The following is a 19,828-nucleotide window of genomic DNA, read 5'->3' as shown; positions in this document are numbered from 1 at the left end:
TTTGTTCACTGGAAAGACTACCATTCAATTTCCCCATGTACCTTCACCTTGAAGAACATCCTCAATTCTCTTACTTCTTCCCCTTTTGGTACTATCTTGCTTTGCAGTCATTGATCATGCTTCTGATTCACCTGGTAAGTGAAATGAAAATGATGATGATATCAAGCAAATGATTTAACATACAGCCCCTGGTACCTGCACTAGGCTGGATGAAACCGCCTTACCAGGCCCTACATTTAAGCATGTGTGTATTAATTAGAATGGTTTAGATACTTTCTCATTGGTTTTTCTTTTTTAAAAGTGTGGTCCAATTTATTATTTTTGTCAGCAAATACAGCATTATTGAGAATTCAACGGATGCACAGTAAGACAATATGCAAACAGATTTCAAACAAAATGTGGTTGGTACTGAAGACACAGGAGTACAGAAGAAAGCTTCTGAAAGGTAAGATGATATGATACTAAGCAAATTCTTTACTGACTTGACATACGTTTTCTTTCCTGGGCAGCAATAACTATATCCTGCAGCTCATTTAGGAGATAAATAAAGCCTGTAATTCCAGACTCACGGGCTCCCATAAATGCCAGTCAATTGTCATATCTGGACCATCTCATTTTATTATAAAACTTAGAGGATTTTAACAGAACAATAAGAAAGTGGGTTGTCTTTCTCAAGTTTCTAAGCCAACACCTGCTGCCCACCAGTGAGCCCCTATTTGCTGTAATTACTGAGATATAAAGATTTTGCCTTTAAGCTTTCATGCAAATTCAGGCACACAAAAAAACAGTAGTATTGTCTTCTTGTACATTAGATTCTGAGAGTGAAGTGGGTCTCTTGAGCCCTATTTAATCCTTTTCTAAAAGAACAGACAATTTGGGGGAAGTAATTACTCTAAGTTGTGTCACTCTACAGGAAAAAAGATGTATATTTTTGCTATGTGTGGAGGGGAATGGCAGATAGCACCCAAAACCAAATATAATATCTTGTAAGTATATAAAGGAGAAAAATAACCCATAAACTTGAGAAATATTTTTCTATTCAGTATCTGAAAAAGCCAGAGCAACTTCACCTTTACAAATAAATATACACATACGTAAACATATACATGTATATGCTGTGTGTATAGGTATGTGTGTTTATACAGACATACACACCCATATAGATAATTTTTAATCTTTGAGGACTTGGCAGCTGGGGTGGAGGTAGGGTCTTTCCTGAAATTTTTAGAAACTGATGATTAATTTTTAGGCCATGAAGGATTTGATACTTATACCAGATAAACCCCTAAGGATATATCAAATCACACACACAATTCTGGGCATAGTCTGAAAAAAGGTAGATTTAACAAATAACAATTAGTTAGGTCTTTTTCTCACTAAATGTGAAAGCACCAAGCTGGTCTTATTAACGTGTTTGATTAAGCTCTGTTATAGCTACAAATAAGACTGATAACTCTTTTTATTAGGAAGATACCAGTTGTTAGCAATGCAGTCAGTTGTTTCAAAGCCAAAAAAGATAATCGTAGCATCAAATGCCTAAGTCCAATTTCTCAGTAAAATCTACATTCCCCCTTCAAATCTTTTTCCATGCTGTTCTAGAAAATGCTTAAATGAGATATTTTGCCACTTGATTCATGTTCTAACTCTATAATCTAACTCATTTATTTAAACAAACCCTGGAAAAAGCTTATTGATGTAACAATAAAAGGATGCATTTTTCCCTTTAATGCAACTCTGTAACATACATTCTCAAACCTCATGTCACCCAATAAAGCATTTGTATTTTTTCTTATAATTCATGTATATGAATGCATAGAGCTGCCACCTTTTAAACTAAAAAAACACAGAAGGTCTTTTTGGATTTCTTTTAAGGCCTTTCACTACAGCCAAGCTGAAGTAATAGTATCTATGCATGGTTTTGTTATTATGGTAATAACAAGTTCTAGTTTACAATAATATATAGTACTTAGTTGGGACTAGGAACAATGATATACTGTATTTAGTAATTGGTAAATAGTATGTTTTTGTCTAATTTAACTAGAAATGAGAAGAAAAAATTATTTTCCATATATACAAAACATAGTCTATTTAATAAAGTATATGCATAAAATTATATATTAGGTAAGAAGCAAAATTAAAAAGAAAACAGCTTATAATATTCCTGATTAGAGTTCCTAAATATAAAAACAAATGAAATTGCCTTGCCATTTTAAAAAATTAGTACATTATACAACTTTTACATACTTCAGAGGAAATAAAGATCTTGTGACACTGTTCTGAGGAATCTTTACATTTATAAAAATCGAAGGCCTAATTTTGCAAATACAACTTTCAAGCTGTATGAGCAAATTTAACTTACATGAAAGGCACAAGATGACATCACGTTGAAGAACGTTATCTGTAAATTTCATAAAATCTAGTCACAAGTCACTAGAAACTTCATAAGGAATCTCAGAACTGTTTTTAACATGATGTTCTGATTCAAACTGAGCACTGGATAGTCTTTATATCACAAATATAAATTGAAGTCAGAGTGAAGATTTAGAGAGAGAACAGTTTCTTATTTTGAATGCTATCTGCTTTATGCAGTGTTGGTTACTAAATATTCAGAGCATATAGTTAAAATTTTCTTTAACTTGAATTGTTTTCAATTTTCAACAGCTTATCTAACTGTGTTTTCAGTTTGTAAAAAAAATGTACTTTCACATTACTGTAATTTTAAAGAGTCAATCACTGAAATAAATTTTAAAGTAAAGTCCTGCTCTATTAGCTTCCTACATTGGAATACAAGAATACAGGAAGTGCTTTCAACAGAAAGTTACGTAGTTCTACAGTACAACCTGTCTAAAAGACTTGCAAGGGACCAGTACAGTGACTTGGTCTCTTTGGATCAGGCAAAAGCAGAGGCAAATGAAGAAAATGAACATTTTAAAAAATAACATATTTTTAAAATTCCTGTATGAAAATGAATACTCATTTGCACTTAGATTTAGTGCTACTGAGAAGAACTGAGGCACAATGAAACTAAGTGCACAAAGGGAACATATTTGAAATAACACAATTTTCCATCTGACCGAAACCTTCACCAGTATATACGACTTGGAGAACTAAGACCAGTTGGTTGGAGAACTACTTTTTCATATTTAAGAACATTATAAACACCAGGGACCGGCCAGTCAAAATGTTTTATAAATAACATGTAGGGTGATACTAAAAGAGTGTTGCAACTAAACTTCTGATCTTTAAAATCACTTTTAACTGTGATTGTTTTTATGAAATTACTGGCTCTTTTGCTAAATTAAAATTAACTTCAAATCAAAAACATGTTATTGAATCTCTGGAGGATTGTTAGTTTAACAGTGATGATGGAAGTTTCTTGGTTTCCCAAACAAGCTCTACCAGAGACATATCTCTTCTTCATTTATGTCAGTATTAGCTGTTCTTTCCACAAAACTGAAAGCATGTTGGTAGAATGTTGAATATGATTCTTCAAAGAATAGGTCTTCTAATGGTGACTAGGTAGAAACGGTAGGTACTGTGGCGATCAGAAATATGCTGCCTTGGATCACAACTGCTGCTTATCCTACTCATCAGGACTCTAGTAAGGCGTGCCATCTACATACTTGCTGTCCTTTCGACTCTTTCATTTCAGTCCAGTGATTGAGTTCTTCTTCTCCAGAGCTGTTCAGACCTAAAGAAATCCAGCCTATCATCTCTTTTCTTTTCATGCTGCGTTTGTTATACACTGACAGTATGAGTGTCACATCAGAAAGTTGAAATAGGGCCACTTGAAAAACAAAAGTTTCCTTGTATACTGGGTTTGGCTGCCCTCTGCGGATGGATGTCTTGCATTTGGACATCTCTTGACCCATGGAATTCAGTAGAGTTAACTTAACATATGTATCTAAAGAAAAAAAACAACAACAACATACCACCAATATCATTTGAAACAAACTCAAAACAATTTGCTTATAATACAGGCTAAGAAGATTAAGTATTTATACTTTATAAGGATATGGTGTATACCATGATTAATAGAAATTTAACCAATTCCATTTTGATGTAGATGTTTACAATAAGTGACAAATGCAGAGAATGCTAAGAAGGCCGAAAAAAAAGTTTTTTGGGGGTGATAGTATCTCAACCTCACTATTTCTACACAATAATTAGAATTTAAAGGTATACCTCATAATCCTTCCCCCACCCTCTCTCCCCATCCTTGACCTCCCACTACCCCCCTGCCCATCATCCCCATTTAGCTTCACTAAGCAGGACGTCATAGCATTAATAGACACTTAGCAAGCTCAATTAGCCACAACACTGTAAAGCATTCCACTGTGTTTTCAGAGAATAAGAATAAACAAACAAATAGAAATGAAGGCAAATGGAGAAGAGGAAAAGAGGAAGACAAGAATGCAAAGATGACATCAAAACAGCTTAGGATGAAATGTCAAAAAAATCTCTGCATGGATGTGGTTTTTAAATATACTTTAAAAACAGTGAAGGGCCAAAATGAAGCCAAATGCATTAAGGGTTCAAAGTTTAGCAAATGAAGTAAAACTTTCTCCTAGTTTCATGCAAGAATACATTTAATGTGTTTTGGGGGCAGTTAAAATACTATCGGATTGGTTTTTGGCACAATTTAATGTGAAATTTTAAGTATGATATCTTAACTATTTTCATAAATTATAAACAAAAATTGATGTGATGTTTAGTGTACAAAGTGAAACATGACAGTTCACTGCCTGATTATTTGGGAGATAAATCCTTTCTTTAAAAGATTGTGTTTTCAAGTTCTTTAGACTCATGCAAATGATCTTCAGCATGTTGATCCATCATGTGTACTTCATATCAAAATTTCAATTAATTTAAAGTAAATTGCAATATTTCTCATGAAATATTTATTTCTATTGTATGAATCAAAGTACAAATGAATGAATAAATAAAAAGTTTTGCTTATTTTAGAGATACTCTGAATACCATCATCCATAATCAGAGATAAATTCTAAGTTAGTTTTATTTAAAGTACCACAGATAATAAATGTGCATTGTTTTGGAAACCAACATGGTGGACAGCTTCACTGCTGGCAAGTTTTAGGGTATTTTGGTTTTGCATGAAAAGACAACATCCAATTAGCCTCTATAGGAACTCACCTCGGATTATATAAACCTGTCCACCTATCAAGTGTTTTAGACAACAGAACAGTCCATCTGACAACAGGGGGTGGAAGGCAGTAAAAGAAATAATGACCAGATGTCAATCGTTGGGTGAAAGAGGGTCAAAGGTTAGAATTAAAGAGGAAACACTGTTCACTGGAGTGGAAGAACACAAAACTTTAGCATTTTAATTCAGGTAGAGGGTTGAACAAAAGGGCTGTTGGGTAAATTTCATGGAATGAGAATTTTTAAGGTCATTGTGTAATCTTAAACAAAAATTACACTGTTTTATAGAGGGACATCTTTTGATGATATTCTCTTGGTCTAAAGCACATTGAACATAGAATCATGCAAATTATCAGACTATAAAAGGCTGAATAAAAGTCATTATAAGGATCGTTATTATTATGCTAAATTTTAAGTTTAACATACTTTTATTACTCCTAATGTGATATAAAAATTAAGTTATACAAAATAAAACAGAAGTATCAAAATTTTTGTTCTTGAGTGTTGCTCCTATTTCTTTGGATAAAATTGGGATTATTCAGTCTGTAACATAGTTCAAAGCCTAGAACCTAGGTAAATATGAGGGGCTACAATATTATATAATATATATACTTTAGGACAAACTGATAAACTACCTTACATTTTACTTTATGAATATTCCACTTTCAAGTAACATTATTTTTAATGTTGACTTATATTTACTTACTAGTTACCTCCCAACTAACACCATTAATCATCCTTATACTGAAGATCTAATTCTAAAACAATGGCAATTGCTATAACCTACTCTTTAACCTGAAAGAGCAACTCTCTGCTGTGGATGTTAAATCTTTCTAACCTATTATCTGACCCTGCCCCTGGTATCCCTTCATTTTAGTTCTGACTCGTGTTTCTCGGTTTCTATCAGAGTGGCTACAATAAGGATAGAAAGATAAACATTTCGTTCTGCTTTTTAGCATCTCCAGTTAAATATTTGTTAGAAAATATTTATTAAACTATTAACTAAAGCATGAGTGGCAAACTGATAGCTTTGGGCTCAACGTTACCTCAAATGATGTTTTGTTTATCTGGCATGGGGCATACATTTGTGAATCAGAGTGTCTTAGGGCAGGATGTGCACTCTTGGGGTTGTCACAGCCCTAACACGCTCCCTATCTTTCATCTACAAATTTTACTCATTTAAGTTCTCACATTGCAGGCCATTTGAGTTTGCATTCTAAGTGTGTATTAATGAAGATGATCAAGTCACACTTCCATGTCTGTTTATTCTAGAAATTGCTTCTTTCCTCCCACTGAATTTTTCCTTCTGAAATGAGAAAGTGGACAATAGTAATTCCATCCTTCTTTTATGCACCTTAATCTGATTTGAGTCTCACAATTACCCTGTGAGAGACATTACCTTAATTTTACCTATGAAGAAATAGACTTAGGGGAGTGAGGTCATTTGTCCAAGGGTAGAAATATGAATATATTATAATTTAAACTTTCAGACTTTTAATTCAGGGATAGATATATTCTATGACATACGTAAGAAAAAGCTTTCCAATATTACTTGGGGCAAGCCAAATATGTTTTTATGACTTTCTATCTCCATTGAATAAAGAATTTTCATGGCATTTGGAAGTAAAGTTGACTTAATTCGAGGGTGGAAAAAGTTTCCCCTCCTTTAATAATTACTCGCTACTTGGAATAAAATACTGCATTAAGCAAGTCTGTGAGAAATCTTTAAGCAGATTTAAGGTGGCATCACTATTCAAGATTTCTTTTCAGGTTTTTAGTATAGGGCATTAACAGCTTTAAGTTTAGATATGTATAAAGAAGCTGCTACTTTTCCAGTTTACCTCTCATAGATATTAACAGTTTTAGAGGTACATTGGGTAACAATTTCTCTGTACTCGCATAACCTACCCTCCTCTCCTGAACTAAGGGAGAGATGAGGAGAGAGGAGTGAGAGGCATATTCAGGACAGAGATCTGCCATCTAGCTTTCCCTTCCTAGCATCCAGGGTAGATAGAAAGCTATCCTTTATTCTGTTTGTCCTGGTAACAGCAAAGCCCATTTTATTAATATTAAAGAGAAGGCTCTGCCGGCAGTATTGGGTTATAATTTTAAAGGAGAAAAAAATGTGAAGTAACAGTTTCTTCTTAAATTGTTAAGGGAGAAAGAAGGGAAAGTATAGAAGTAAATATAATAGTTCATAGTGTTGCATGCAGAGAGAAAACATAACATTCATCTTCAGTTAACAACAATAGCTATACACATTCCTGTTCATATTTGCGAATACTATTCACTTTTTTTAAACCCTGTAACTTCTTCTGGCATTAAAAGACAATGGCTATGATAGGGATAATTTATTCTGCAGACACTATGAAAATTTAAAAGTTCTGTCACCTTATAATTAATATTTTGAATTTCAAATTTTTCTACTTCCCAAAAGACTGGAAATAGAAAACATGAAACAGATTAGCTGATGATTACACCATTTCATTTTGATTGGTTAAGACTAAATGATAGGATTGAAGCCCCCTAACGCTGAGAGTCCCATAAGTGCAGAAAACATTAGAATTAAAAAAAATTTTTTCCACTCACTGGGTGGTCTGTTTGCTGCCAAGTTTTTGAAGTGGCTGCCTTTTATCACTTCTGCTGATAGTCTTCCAGTTGTGGCATTATAAAGCAGGCCAATGAGAATTTCTGGAACTGAGCCGTGTTCAAGAGACTGACACGAGGAGGTACTTTCACTACAGGACATTTCTGACATGCTCATTTGGGAGTCACAGCCCTGTAATAAAAAATGAAATTTTTATAGTATTTTGCAAAAGAAATATATGAAGAGAGAAGTTGTTTATGGCATGTTTTATTGGAATTAGGAAGGTAATCACAATAAAGATAAGAGTTGCAAACCAAACTACCCAAACACCAGATGAGAATTATTGTCTTCGGCATATTTTAGTCCCTGGATCTCTTTTCATTATACAGGAGTCAAAGCAGTAGTAATAGGAGATGAGAAGGTTTCACAAATCTCTCCACATTTATATACAAATCAGAGAAGATAAATTTCTTACTTAAACTTATCGATTTTAATAAACTATTTTCTGAAAGTAAAAATTGCTATTTAAAAACTTATCAACCTCAAAAGACTGGCAAAGATTTAGGCATAACTGTGTCTTTAAAGACAAAGATTAGCCAACTTTGATTAAATAAACAAAACTATCTGCTACTTATAAGCCAACATTTAAAACCCAGAGACACAGAAAAGTTGAAAAGTATAAAAAAAATTTATCATGCAAACAATAACAAAAAGAAAACTGATGTAGGTATTAATATATTAGTATCAGTCAGGGTTGGCTTTAAGGCAGTAACTATTATCAGAGATGAAGTAGTATTCTTAATAATGACAAAACATTCAAATTACTAAGAAGTAAAATAATTTCAAATTTGCATGCATTTAATAATATGGACTCAAAACATAAGAAGCAAAAATTCCCAGAACTACAAAGAGAAACAGAGAAACCTGCAACCAGTGGGGACGTTAGCACACTTCTCTCAGTAACTGACCAAATGAGCAGACAAACAAATACAGTAAGGATGTAGAAGATTTGAATATCACAACAAGCAAAACTGCCTAATGGTCATATGTAGAACATTATACTCAACAACTACAGAATAAACATTTTCCCAAGCATACAGAATTTTTACAAAAATAAAGTGAACAATAATTTCAAATGATGAAAGTTATTCATAATTTTTTTGATTGACAAAATCCAAACCCTTTTCTAGAGGAGAATAAAATCCTTGTATTTTTATAAATTAAATATATACTTTTAAATAACCTGTGGTTAACTAAATGATAATAAAAATACATAATTAGAAAAGACAAATAAAAGTGGATAAACTTTTGGAGAGTCCAATTAAAAAAAAAGAAAGAAGACAGTAATAATTATCAAGAATGAAAAAGGAGATATCACTACATTTTCTACAGACCATGAAAAGATAAGAGAATAGTATAAGCAACTTTCCTCAACAAATCTGAAATTTGGACAAAATGGGCATATTCCTAGAAAACTATCACTAATCAAAAGAGAAAGAAGAGAAATAGACTATCTAAACAGTCAATAAAGCAACTGATTTTGTAATTAAAAACTTTTCCAAAACACACATAAAGCAAAAAAATAATAAACTTTAGCCCAGATGGCTTCATTAGTGAACTCTAATTAATAATGCTAGTCTTACACAAATTCTTCCAGATAGTAGAGAAAGAGGAAACACTCCTCAATGTTCTTTAAGAATCCAGCAAAATATTAAAACCAAAAGCAAACAAGGACATTATAAAAAAGAAAAATTACAGAAGTTTCTCATTCCTGAACCAGGATTCAAAAACTCTACATATACTATTCACAAAACAAACCCAGCAACATTTAACATCATACTTAATAGAAAAAAAATTTAATGCTTCCCCTTTGAAACTGCCAACTATTACCACTTTTAGTCAACACTGTAGTGGAGACACTAGTCAGTGAAGGTCCTAGCCTTACTAAAGTAAAAAACAAAAAGTATAACGATTTGGAAGGGGAGTAGATAAAAAAAGTCTTTATGTGCAGATTGCATAATTATGTACACAGAAAATAAAAATAAATCTATAGATGAACTATATTTGCATATAAAGGTAAAATTTAAAAATCCACATTATTACCATGTATCAGCAATAAATCTGAATATAAAATGTATTAAAATAGTATTTGTTATAGCACAAAAACATGAAATATCTAGGAATAAATATAACAATTGATATGGAAGGCTTCTACAGAGAAAACTATAAACATTACTGAGATAAACTGAAAAGTGCTATATAAATAAACTATGTTTATATATTAGAAAGCTCAATTTTGTAACAGTCTCTCCAAATTGATCTATAGATTAAATGCAATTCCATAAAAATCTCAATAGGTTTCTTTGCATCTGCTCAACTTCATTAGCAATCAGGGAAATAGAAATTAAAAGCATGAGATAATACTATACAATAAACAGATGGGCTAAAAGAATACCAAGTGTGGTGAGGACCAAGCAATGGGAATTCTCATGTTTCTCTGGTGGAAGTGTAAAGTGATACCACTTTTTAAAATGTTAAAAATATACATACCCTATGATCTGGCAATTCCACTCCTACATATGTACCCATCAGAAATACATGTAATGTTTATCAAGAGACATATGAAAGAGTATCCACAGCATTATTTTTCATTTTGGACCCAAACAGTAGAAGAGATACATAATTTGTGCTGAGTTCATGCAATGGTATACTTCACAACACTGAAAACCAATTATAACTGTATTTATAAAAATGATTTTGAGTGAAAAATACTGGACCCAAAAGGATACCTAGCTGCATAATTCCATTTATGTAAAGTAAAAACAAAAAACACAAACAAACAAAAACCCAAACCAGGCAAAACTAAACCTAAACCACAGTGTTCCACATGCATGAATAGGTGGTAAAGTTATCAGGAAAAGCAAGTAATTGACATAAAATGAAAATTGTGGTTAACTCTGGGTGTGGGAGAGAGGGAATAGTGATTGGTAAGGGCACAGTGGGGGTTTCTGGGGATGCTGGCAGTGTTTTATTTTCTGACCTTAATGGTAGTTACATGGGTTATGCTTTGTGATAAAGGGCTTGTACATTTCTGGTTTTTATACTTTTCTAATGTGTGTTGGGTTTCACAAGAAAAAAGATTTCAGAGAAGAATTACATGATGATCTATCACCCATGATGGATGGCTCTGGGTAAAGAAAAAAGAATTATATGATACAAGGACACAGTGTACACAAATTAATATACAATGATAAAAATAAATATGTAGGACTTTCTTTGAAGATTTCCAAACAGATTCACTCTATGAGTTAAAGAGAAAAGAAAAAAAAAAAACTATAACATTATTACCTCTAATAATATAATTTAAAAATTTTAAAATGTTTTATACAAAGCTTCAAATTTAAATCTACTACTGGCTGTATCAGTAATGAAGGAGAATTAAGATATACCTTGGAACTGAATTAACTCATTGGACTAATATTCAGAAGGATAAAATCTCATATTTTCAAATTATAACTCTAAACCACAGAGTGAAGGCCAAAAGGAACACACATCTTATATTCTTCAATCATGGGTACACAAAACACATAAGTTTGGTATGTTTTCATGACAGTTGGAGCAGAAAACATAATTTTAGTAAGTTTCAATTAGGATATATCATCACTTAGGAAAATAGTGTCAAAAACATGCTTGAGCACATTTGGTGCATTTGTTACATTAGGCTATTATACTAGCAGCATCTGTTAGAATATTGCGAAATACATTTTTCATAATATAGTACTTTTCACATGAACCTACAGGCAGATAATAAGATGTGAACCTAATAGTTGCTTATCAACACAGTGGCCACTCTGCCACTTTTGAGAAACAAAGTGATGTCCAAAGAAAGTGATAAGAAAGGCCTTTCTCACTCGTAAGGAAAACACTCCCTTACTTTACTGCTGTGGAAATTCTTATGTCTAAGCCCAAGAAACAAGCAAGAACATTAAGATCTTTGTTGACGGCATTCTATTTTAGTAAGCCCTACTGAAATACAATAATGTTTAAATGACAGAAAAAACTATTCTCTAAGAGTTCATACTGAATTTACACCTTAGGAAAAGGGCTAATCTCAGGGCCTGTCCACTGACATTAGTGTAACTGCCCATTTAATCCTGGGAGAGTTGTGGTCTCCGAGATCCCTCGGCACAGCAAGTACAGTATAGAATAACTATGTAAACGGAATAACTGTAGTAAGAACAAATTAAACACAGATACTGTGTGCTTCGGTGGCATCTTTCCTTAGACTATTCCCCAGGGCATGGTGCTCCATTCAGAACATACTCAAGAATCTCTACCATCCACTGTATACTCCCTCGGCAGACCCCATCATTAATATATAGCCGGGGCTTGCCTAGGTGGCTGTAACTGCAGGTGATTAACCCAAAGTCAAACAAATTCCAATCATAACTAGGAGTACTTAAAGGAATAGTCCTACAGGCTCCCCAAAGTAAAACTTCCCACCTTGCATAATATTGTATTTCTTTGTAATACTTCCCCTCCTTCCCCCTGAGTCTTACGCCCTAGGGTGAAGGATTATAAGCAATTCTGTGAGAGTAGAGAAAATCTAATTTTTCAGAGAAATGAATAAACTCTATGTGTTTACCACAACCAGAATTACTGCTTAAGTCAAACTGCCATTGCATTTCCTTAATGATCTTAATAGGTTAAAATTAGGTGGGAACTTGTAAATATATATAGAAAAACCATACGATTAAAAATACAACAATTCCTATTAAGTAAACATACTGGGATTTTTATTAATATTGAATTTATTCCAGTTAACTTGTAACTACTTATACTCAACATTTCTCAGGTGAAACTGCTGAACTGTACAGTGATAATTACTATAAATTTGAATAACTTCTGTGGCACTTGTTCTCACTGTGGCTGGAAGATTGCATTCAGTTTTTAATTTTATTTATGTATGAAATGCTCCCATTATACTTTTCTGATAATGGGCTGGTGAGGGCGCGGAGAGTGCTAAAGTGTGAAATGAGGGAAGTCACCTGCTGCAAAGTTGTGGCCGCCACCCAAGGTGAGTCTCACCTCCAGCGGCACTGCTCCCTCCTCGGGCCCTTTCCTAGCCCAGGGAGCTGGGTAAGGGGGAGATAACCAGAGGCAATTTCAGGAGAGAGAAAGAGTATAATTGCTCCAAATCCCACTCTCCTCCCTTCCCCTCACAAATCCAGTGTAAAGGGGAGCCAGTCTGTATTTCTGTAGGGTTTGCAAAAACACCAGGTGATCTAAAGGATAGCCCCATGAGGTGAGCTGTGGATGGACGGATAGTTTAAATTTCATAAGGGTGCTGGAAGCTAGTCCGCCTAAAACAGTAAGCTTTATCAGGATACTTCTGGTTGCAAGGGACAGAATATCCAACTTCAACTGGCTAAAGCCAATAACTTCTCATGTTGCTTATGTAACACAACAGTTCCATAACAGCGGTAGCTTCAGGCACTCACGGATCCAGACCTCAACCCATGTCACTAGGAACCAGTTCCCCTTTCTCTATTTCTCAGGTTTGTTTCCTAAATTTGGCTTCATTCTCAGGAACACTCTTCCTTCCTGGTTGCCAGCAGCTCTGAGTGCTGTGGGAAAGAGGAAGACAGCTTCTGCTCAAACCAAAGCCCCAGAACTTGCTAGTTAGGGCCTCTGAGGTTTCATTCTAGAGCTTTAAAGTCTGCTTCAGCAGAAGTACAGGGGCAGCTTGGCCTTGCAAGCAAAATCTGGATACTGTGGGCACAAGAAAAAGATACAGATGCCAGGCAGAAAAACAAATGGCAACCATAGGGGCCATGCAACTGGGGAGCTGGTGATGCCGCTGTCGCTCCAATTGCGACTTCTCTGCTCTTTGCTGGGTGTGGTGTGTGGCCTTGCAGGAGCCGTGGAAGAGGAAAAGAGGCTCAATGAAACGGAATGTTACCACACGCATAGAGCATAGCTCTGACATACAGGTTAGGTAGGGAAGAGCTAAAACAAAGGAAAATTTTCACTTCTTTCATAGCCCTATATATTAACACGAAAATATTAATATATCTGATAAGAAGGTTTGAGATCGAAGAAAAATAGTAAAACAAATAAAAACAAAATATTTTATATCACTAGCATTTGACTACAGCATCATGTGGAAATGGTGATGAAAATATCCCTGCTCTGATCAAAATTTATGTATATACATGTATATATAGATATGCACATATTATTTTTTGCTGTATTCAATATGAACATATTTAACTCTACATATATACTTATAAGTGAGATTGGTTTATAACGTTTACAAGTTTCTTTTCTCATGCTTTCCTGAAATAATACCTATTTGAAGAATATATATATGTGTGTGGATGTGTGTGTGTGTGTGTGTGTATATATATATATATAGGCATATGTGTATAATTTTTGCTGAATTCAATTTAAAAATGTTTAATTTAGGATTTCTGCATATATGTTTATAAATGAGATTGGTTTATAATTTTCATTTCTTATGTTATTCTTGTCTAGTTGGTGTCAAAATTAGACAAGCCTAGAAAGAGAAGAAGAGAAGTTGGGAACCTTTCTTTTTCTTTTTATTCTGTGAAATAGTTTATGGAATATAGAAGTTACTTGTCCATTGAAGTTGGGTAAAACGTGCTTCTAAAACTCAATCACCTCTTTTTTCTTTCTTTTAAGGAGACCTTTTGGTTACTGATTTAATTTATTTGATGATAGTAAGTCTTTTTATGTTTTCTATTATTCCTAAATCACTCTATAGAAATTTGTATTTTTCAAGGAAATCACTTATTTTATCTACCTTTTTGAATTTATTTTCCTAGAGTTATTCTCTTACGATTTTGAAATCTGCACTGAATTGGTGGATATATCTTCCTTTTCATTTGACATAGTTTCTGTTTCTTTCCTGTTCAGTAACTCCAGAGGCTTATCTATTTTATTAGTAATTTCAAACAACCAGATTTGTTTTAGTTAAACCTCTTTATAATTTTCCTTTAATTAATTTCTACTCTCTTTTCCTTTTCTAACTTCTTGAGTTGAAGAATGCTTAGCTGATCAATTTATATCATTCTTATCTTCTTGTAAATATATTTAAGGCTATATATTTCCTTATAATATTGACAGAGCTAAACACTACAAATTTAAGTGTTTTCATTTTTGTTTGCACCTAAATATTTCTAATTTTCATTATGCTTTATTCTTTGACCATGAGTTAATTTAGTACATTGTTTGTGTGAGTATTCAAAAATATAGGTTTCGGGGGATTGGAGGGGCTACCTCTTTTTCCTCACCCCCTACTACTCTACCCCCCAGTCATGGACTTCCAGCTGAACACACCTCCTTGCTGTTCCTTGAACACAACACGCACTGCGGGCTCAGGATGGGCTGTTCCACCTGCTTGCACTGTTCTTTCCCCGGATATGCACACGGTTAACTCGCTCACCTCTTCCACATCTTTGCTTACATGTCACATTCCCAGTGAGCCTTACCCTGACCCTTACTTAAAATGACATCTCCGTTCCCAATAGCATTCTTGATCCTGCTCACCCGGTTTCTTTCTCCCCCTATAGTACTTATCACCGCCTTGCGTACCACATACTCATTTATTATGCTTATCTGTCCCTCTCTCCCTTCCTTAACTAAAATTAAATTTCATGCAGGCCAAAATTTATTTCTGTTTTTCATTAATTAATGGATATTGAATAGCTAGAACAATATCTGGGATGTAGTATGTGCCTAATAGATGTTTGTGGAATGAATATCTAATGTCATTGTAACATAGTAAAAAAAATGAAGTTCATATGATATTGACTCCTGATATTTGTAGAGAATACCTTTGTGGCCTAGCATATGGTTGCCTTGTGTAAATGTTCTATGAATGCTTAAAGAAAGTGAATATTTTTTAATTTATTGGGCAGAGATCCCATAAGAATCCATTAAATCAAACACTGAAATTGTCCATATCCTTACTAGTATTTTCTGCTTAATCTATCTCTGCTTATTTCATTTTTCTACAAGACTATTTTAAATGTTTAACAATCTCTTGGCTCACCATCACTTCTTCCATCTCATTTCTTCCTCTAGAATTCATTATTTTTCTAACAAAAGAATATGCTTTAGTAACTATTCTGGCAATGATCTATGGGTGGTAAACTCTCCTGGTCTTTGCCTGAAAATATCTGCAGTTTTCCCTCTCCCTTAAGTGATAATTTAGGTGCTATACTATTCCCAGTTGGTCGTTACTCTGCCTTGGCACCTTAAAGATACTATATTAATACCACTGCACTGCCTTCTGGCCTCCACTGTCGCTGCTGAGAAGCCTGCTGTTAGTCAAACTGTTGTTCCCTTGTATTTTCTTTGTGGTTGCTTTTATCACTTTGTCTGGTGTTTCACCTTTTCACTGCAATTTTTAGGGGTGTGGATTCATTTTTAATAATCCTGTTGAGGACCTCTGCTTTCTCAGTCTGATAATCTATACATTTCAAATACTTTCTCTTATTTTCTCTAGTCTCTCATTCTGAAGTGCTTACTAGAAAATATGCTTTACATTCTCACTCTACCCTCCAAAACTTTCATATATTTCATTGATTCTATTTTTAATATGTTATTTTTCTTTCTAGAAGTTCCATATGGTCATTATTTAAATCTGCCCCTTTTCCCATATTGTCTTTCCTTGTGGTTTCTATGACTTCATTTAACTCTTTATTCTTTTAAAGTATATTCATTTTATAATCTCTTTCACAGTGTTCTATTAATTCTAGAGCTGCCAATACATCTTTCTTTTGGGTCTGCTGACTGTCATTCATGGCCAATCCTTTCTTCTTGCTTGTACTTTTTAAAATGAGAGTTCACCAATGATGATCCATAGATTACTGCTTTTTCAGCTGTGGCTAGTGAAATACCACTGAATTTCATTTATAAAATACAATATTATTTAAAAAGTAAAATAAAAGCAATACAAGTACATAATGAATAATAAAATAGAGCTTTTGCTGGTAAGAAAAAGCAAACTTTGGAGCCATATTTCTGGGGGTCTTTTGGTTATGGGAATGTGGCTTTAGCAAAGTATTTAGCATTTGTCTGCTTAAGTTTAACTATAAAATTTGGAATAACTGTGTTTACTTATTTAGTAGTTATACTAGTTGTTAACATTTAGAGAACACTGATGTATTTTATTTGTACTGCATTATTTAATATATCTTGGACTAAAGATTCACCTGCCATTTCAGTTTAATTGACAAATATTTGGAGATTGCAAAATAAGCTATTTAAAAAAAAGTCACCATTGTAACTTCTTATTTATGTGAATCAGAATTTTTTTCTAAATTGAGTAATTAAGACAAAAGAAATAAATTGCATGGATTTCAGAGCAACAGCAAGACTAAAATGTATTCATCAGCAAGCGTACATTTTAGGTGCCTGTGCTGGAGTAAGGCAGATGAGTTTATGTGTAAGCTATAACATTTTACCATCTGTGTGACCTCGGACATGTTTTATAATTTCCTTGAGACTCAGTTTTCTCATCTGTAAAGGGAATACAGTAATACTACCCTGTTTTATTCTATAGGGTGGAATAAAATTTTCATCCATCAAAACAACCCTGTTAATTTCAGTGTTTGATGTTACATATAAATATTATAAAGTAAGATTTATGTTTAAAATATCACTTTTTCTTATATATTTGAGTTATAAATAATATTTCATTTGAAATACAGGGTTTGAATGCTTGAAAACCCATGCACCACACTATCCTTAGATCTTATTTCTAAATGGTCAAATGACCCGATTCTAAGCATTGTAAGATTGTGCTGCCCCCTGCTGGCCCAGTTTCTCTAAAATATTTTGAGTCTTCTGAGAAGTCAAAACATACTTTGGTAGCATAGTTCAGGAATCCTGTATCCTGGAAGACTGTAATAATGTAGATGGTAAAATATTGAATGTTGCTCTAAATAACATGACATTTTCCACGACACTGAAGTATAAACAATCTGAAGGTGGGAACAAACGAACATAATATACTCCCAACTGTGTTGTATATAACACATTCAAATATCCAATTCCAAATAACCACTACAATTGCTATAGTTTAAAGTGCTACTGACGCCTGGTGGAAAATTAACAAAATATACACATTTCTGGCTTAAATTAAATAACCAGTGAGTATTTCCCTGATTATTTCACTGAATTAACAGCAACTTGATCTTTATTCCCCCACATTAGAATAGCATTTGTATTGTGGCTGGTTGCAATATATTAAAATTACATTTTCCAAATCTTGGGCATCTTCTCTGTTTTAATCTCACATAACCAACTATATATATCCTGGTAATTTTTCTTCCAGAAAGCATCTCAAAATTGGCTCTTCCTTACTACTAAAACTCCTCTAATAGTCTTATCACCTAATAGTGCAAAGAATACTTGACAAGAAATCAAAAGAGCTAGGAGCAGCTCTACCTGTTGCTAGCCCTAAGAATTAGAGGTAATTTACCTATCAAGAGTCTAATTTTTCTCCATTATAAAACAGAGATTCTTGTTCATGTCCTGTCAAGTTGTAAGATTATGTGAGCTCACATACATAAGTGCTTTGAAATATAATAACTTTATTTCTATAATGCAGTTGCATCTTAGTTACCTTTTCCCCATTCTAATGCTTCTTGTACACCATTACCTAAGCACTCTGTCATAGATGTACAGAATGGAAAACAGAGGATGGGGGAATTGGAGAGAAAGGTCACAGAAGAGGTCTCCTATATGCTCAATTAGGTCATCCTCCACGTCCACTTGATCTGTTACTTCCTTTTTATTCTTTGAACTTTTGGCCTCTCTTTTTTGATAATGTTCTTAGGTCTTCCCTAATTGGATGGTCATTTTGGATCAACTTATCACACTCTAAGTTCCCCAATCTCCTTGCCAAGATAAAGACATCACACACTGGTAAACTAGACTTTCATAAAATTGGCTTTGATGGTGACTCACTTCTATTCAAAAATACAGGGCAGACTGGTAAAGTAGGGATCTACCTCTGAAAGTCTGCTCTTGCATAAAAGCAACATGAACACTGGCAAAAATTGTCAAAATAAACTTTTTCAGAACTCTAACTAAAGGCTTGCAATAATCCAAGAAATATTTGTTCAAGAAAAATGGCTGAATATTATAAGAACAACAGGTTTTGTCGCATTTTAAATACACACTAGTCCCATTCCCCTCTCGCTAGGTTCTATGGTAGCCTTAAAAGCCAACGGCCTCACAACTATGGTAGCTGTGAAAACCAGCAGCCTCGCAGACACTGGGGGGAAAGAATGGGCTTGAAGCCCCATCCCCAGAGAATTGTCATTACTTGACTTGTCTGACAGCCCCATGAAAAGTTCCACTTTTAGGTTTTGCCTTGATTTTACTTGACTCAGAGATTGATCTGTGTGAACAGAATAGTTGTAGTACCCTTAGGACATTTGTTGGAAACAATCAGTGGCAAATATTTAACATTGCAACCGCCAAGGAAGCAGTACTAGTTGGGGCTGACAAGAAGCTGACAAAAAAATAAGCGGAAAATCTGGGGAATGAGATGCTCATAGGGAGTTTTGAAAAGTTCCAACATATTTGGGAATCTAGAAGTCTATGCACCTGTGTTAGGCTATGTGCACGCCCAGAAAAGACCTGAGACGGTTCTAATCTCTCACTTCTAGCTGACTTTGTTGCTCTGTGCATGCAGGAAGTGAAGGCTAATGCACAGTTGTAAACTAGCTGCTGGAGCATTGAAGGCATGCCCCAGTACACACAGAACCTCTCAGTAAAGACTAAATATATTCAAGGCATTTAAGGAAACCTCTGTCCAATCATTAGCTGGCCATTAATCTAATTGAACAGAGACTTCAGTGACTGCATATAATAGATAATACATATTTTACAAAGTTAACTCAAGAAAGGTATCAAACAAAGAGCAACAATAAAAACAACAAAGCGCAACAACAAACCACAGGGTTGAGGGTGATTTCAAGAGTTGGCCTATTGTAATATTTGAAATGTCAAGTTTTCAACAAAAAATTGTAAGACATG

At 34.0% G+C, this 19,828-nt stretch overlaps 1 protein-coding gene across 2 annotated transcripts in view; it reads right to left on the bottom strand.

The window, feature by feature from the left end:
• Positions 1 to 2,276: 2,276 nt before the first annotated feature.
• SYT14 (synaptotagmin 14) overlaps positions 2,277 to 19,828 on the bottom strand; it is a 141,507-nt gene continuing 123,955 nt past the window's right edge. The window contains exons 7-8 of one of the 2 annotated variants that reach the window (XM_045536416.1): positions 7,753 to 7,942; positions 2,277 to 3,904 (exon numbers count right to left, since the gene is read on the bottom strand). In XM_045536416.1, coding sequence (XP_045392372.1) covers positions 3,591 to 3,904; positions 7,753 to 7,942 — 504 coding nt within the window. In that variant the 3' untranslated portion in view covers positions 2,277 to 3,590. The remainder of the gene's footprint in view (positions 3,905 to 7,752; positions 7,943 to 19,828) is intronic. The other variant, XM_045536415.1, reaches the window with a different exon arrangement.

The sequence above is a fragment of the Lemur catta genome, chromosome 23 (assembly GCF_020740605.2).
Source record: "Lemur catta isolate mLemCat1 chromosome 23, mLemCat1.pri, whole genome shotgun sequence".
Taxonomy (NCBI): Eukaryota; Metazoa; Chordata; class Mammalia; order Primates; family Lemuridae; genus Lemur; species Lemur catta.
This window is presented reverse-complemented; position numbering and strand designations above follow the sequence as displayed.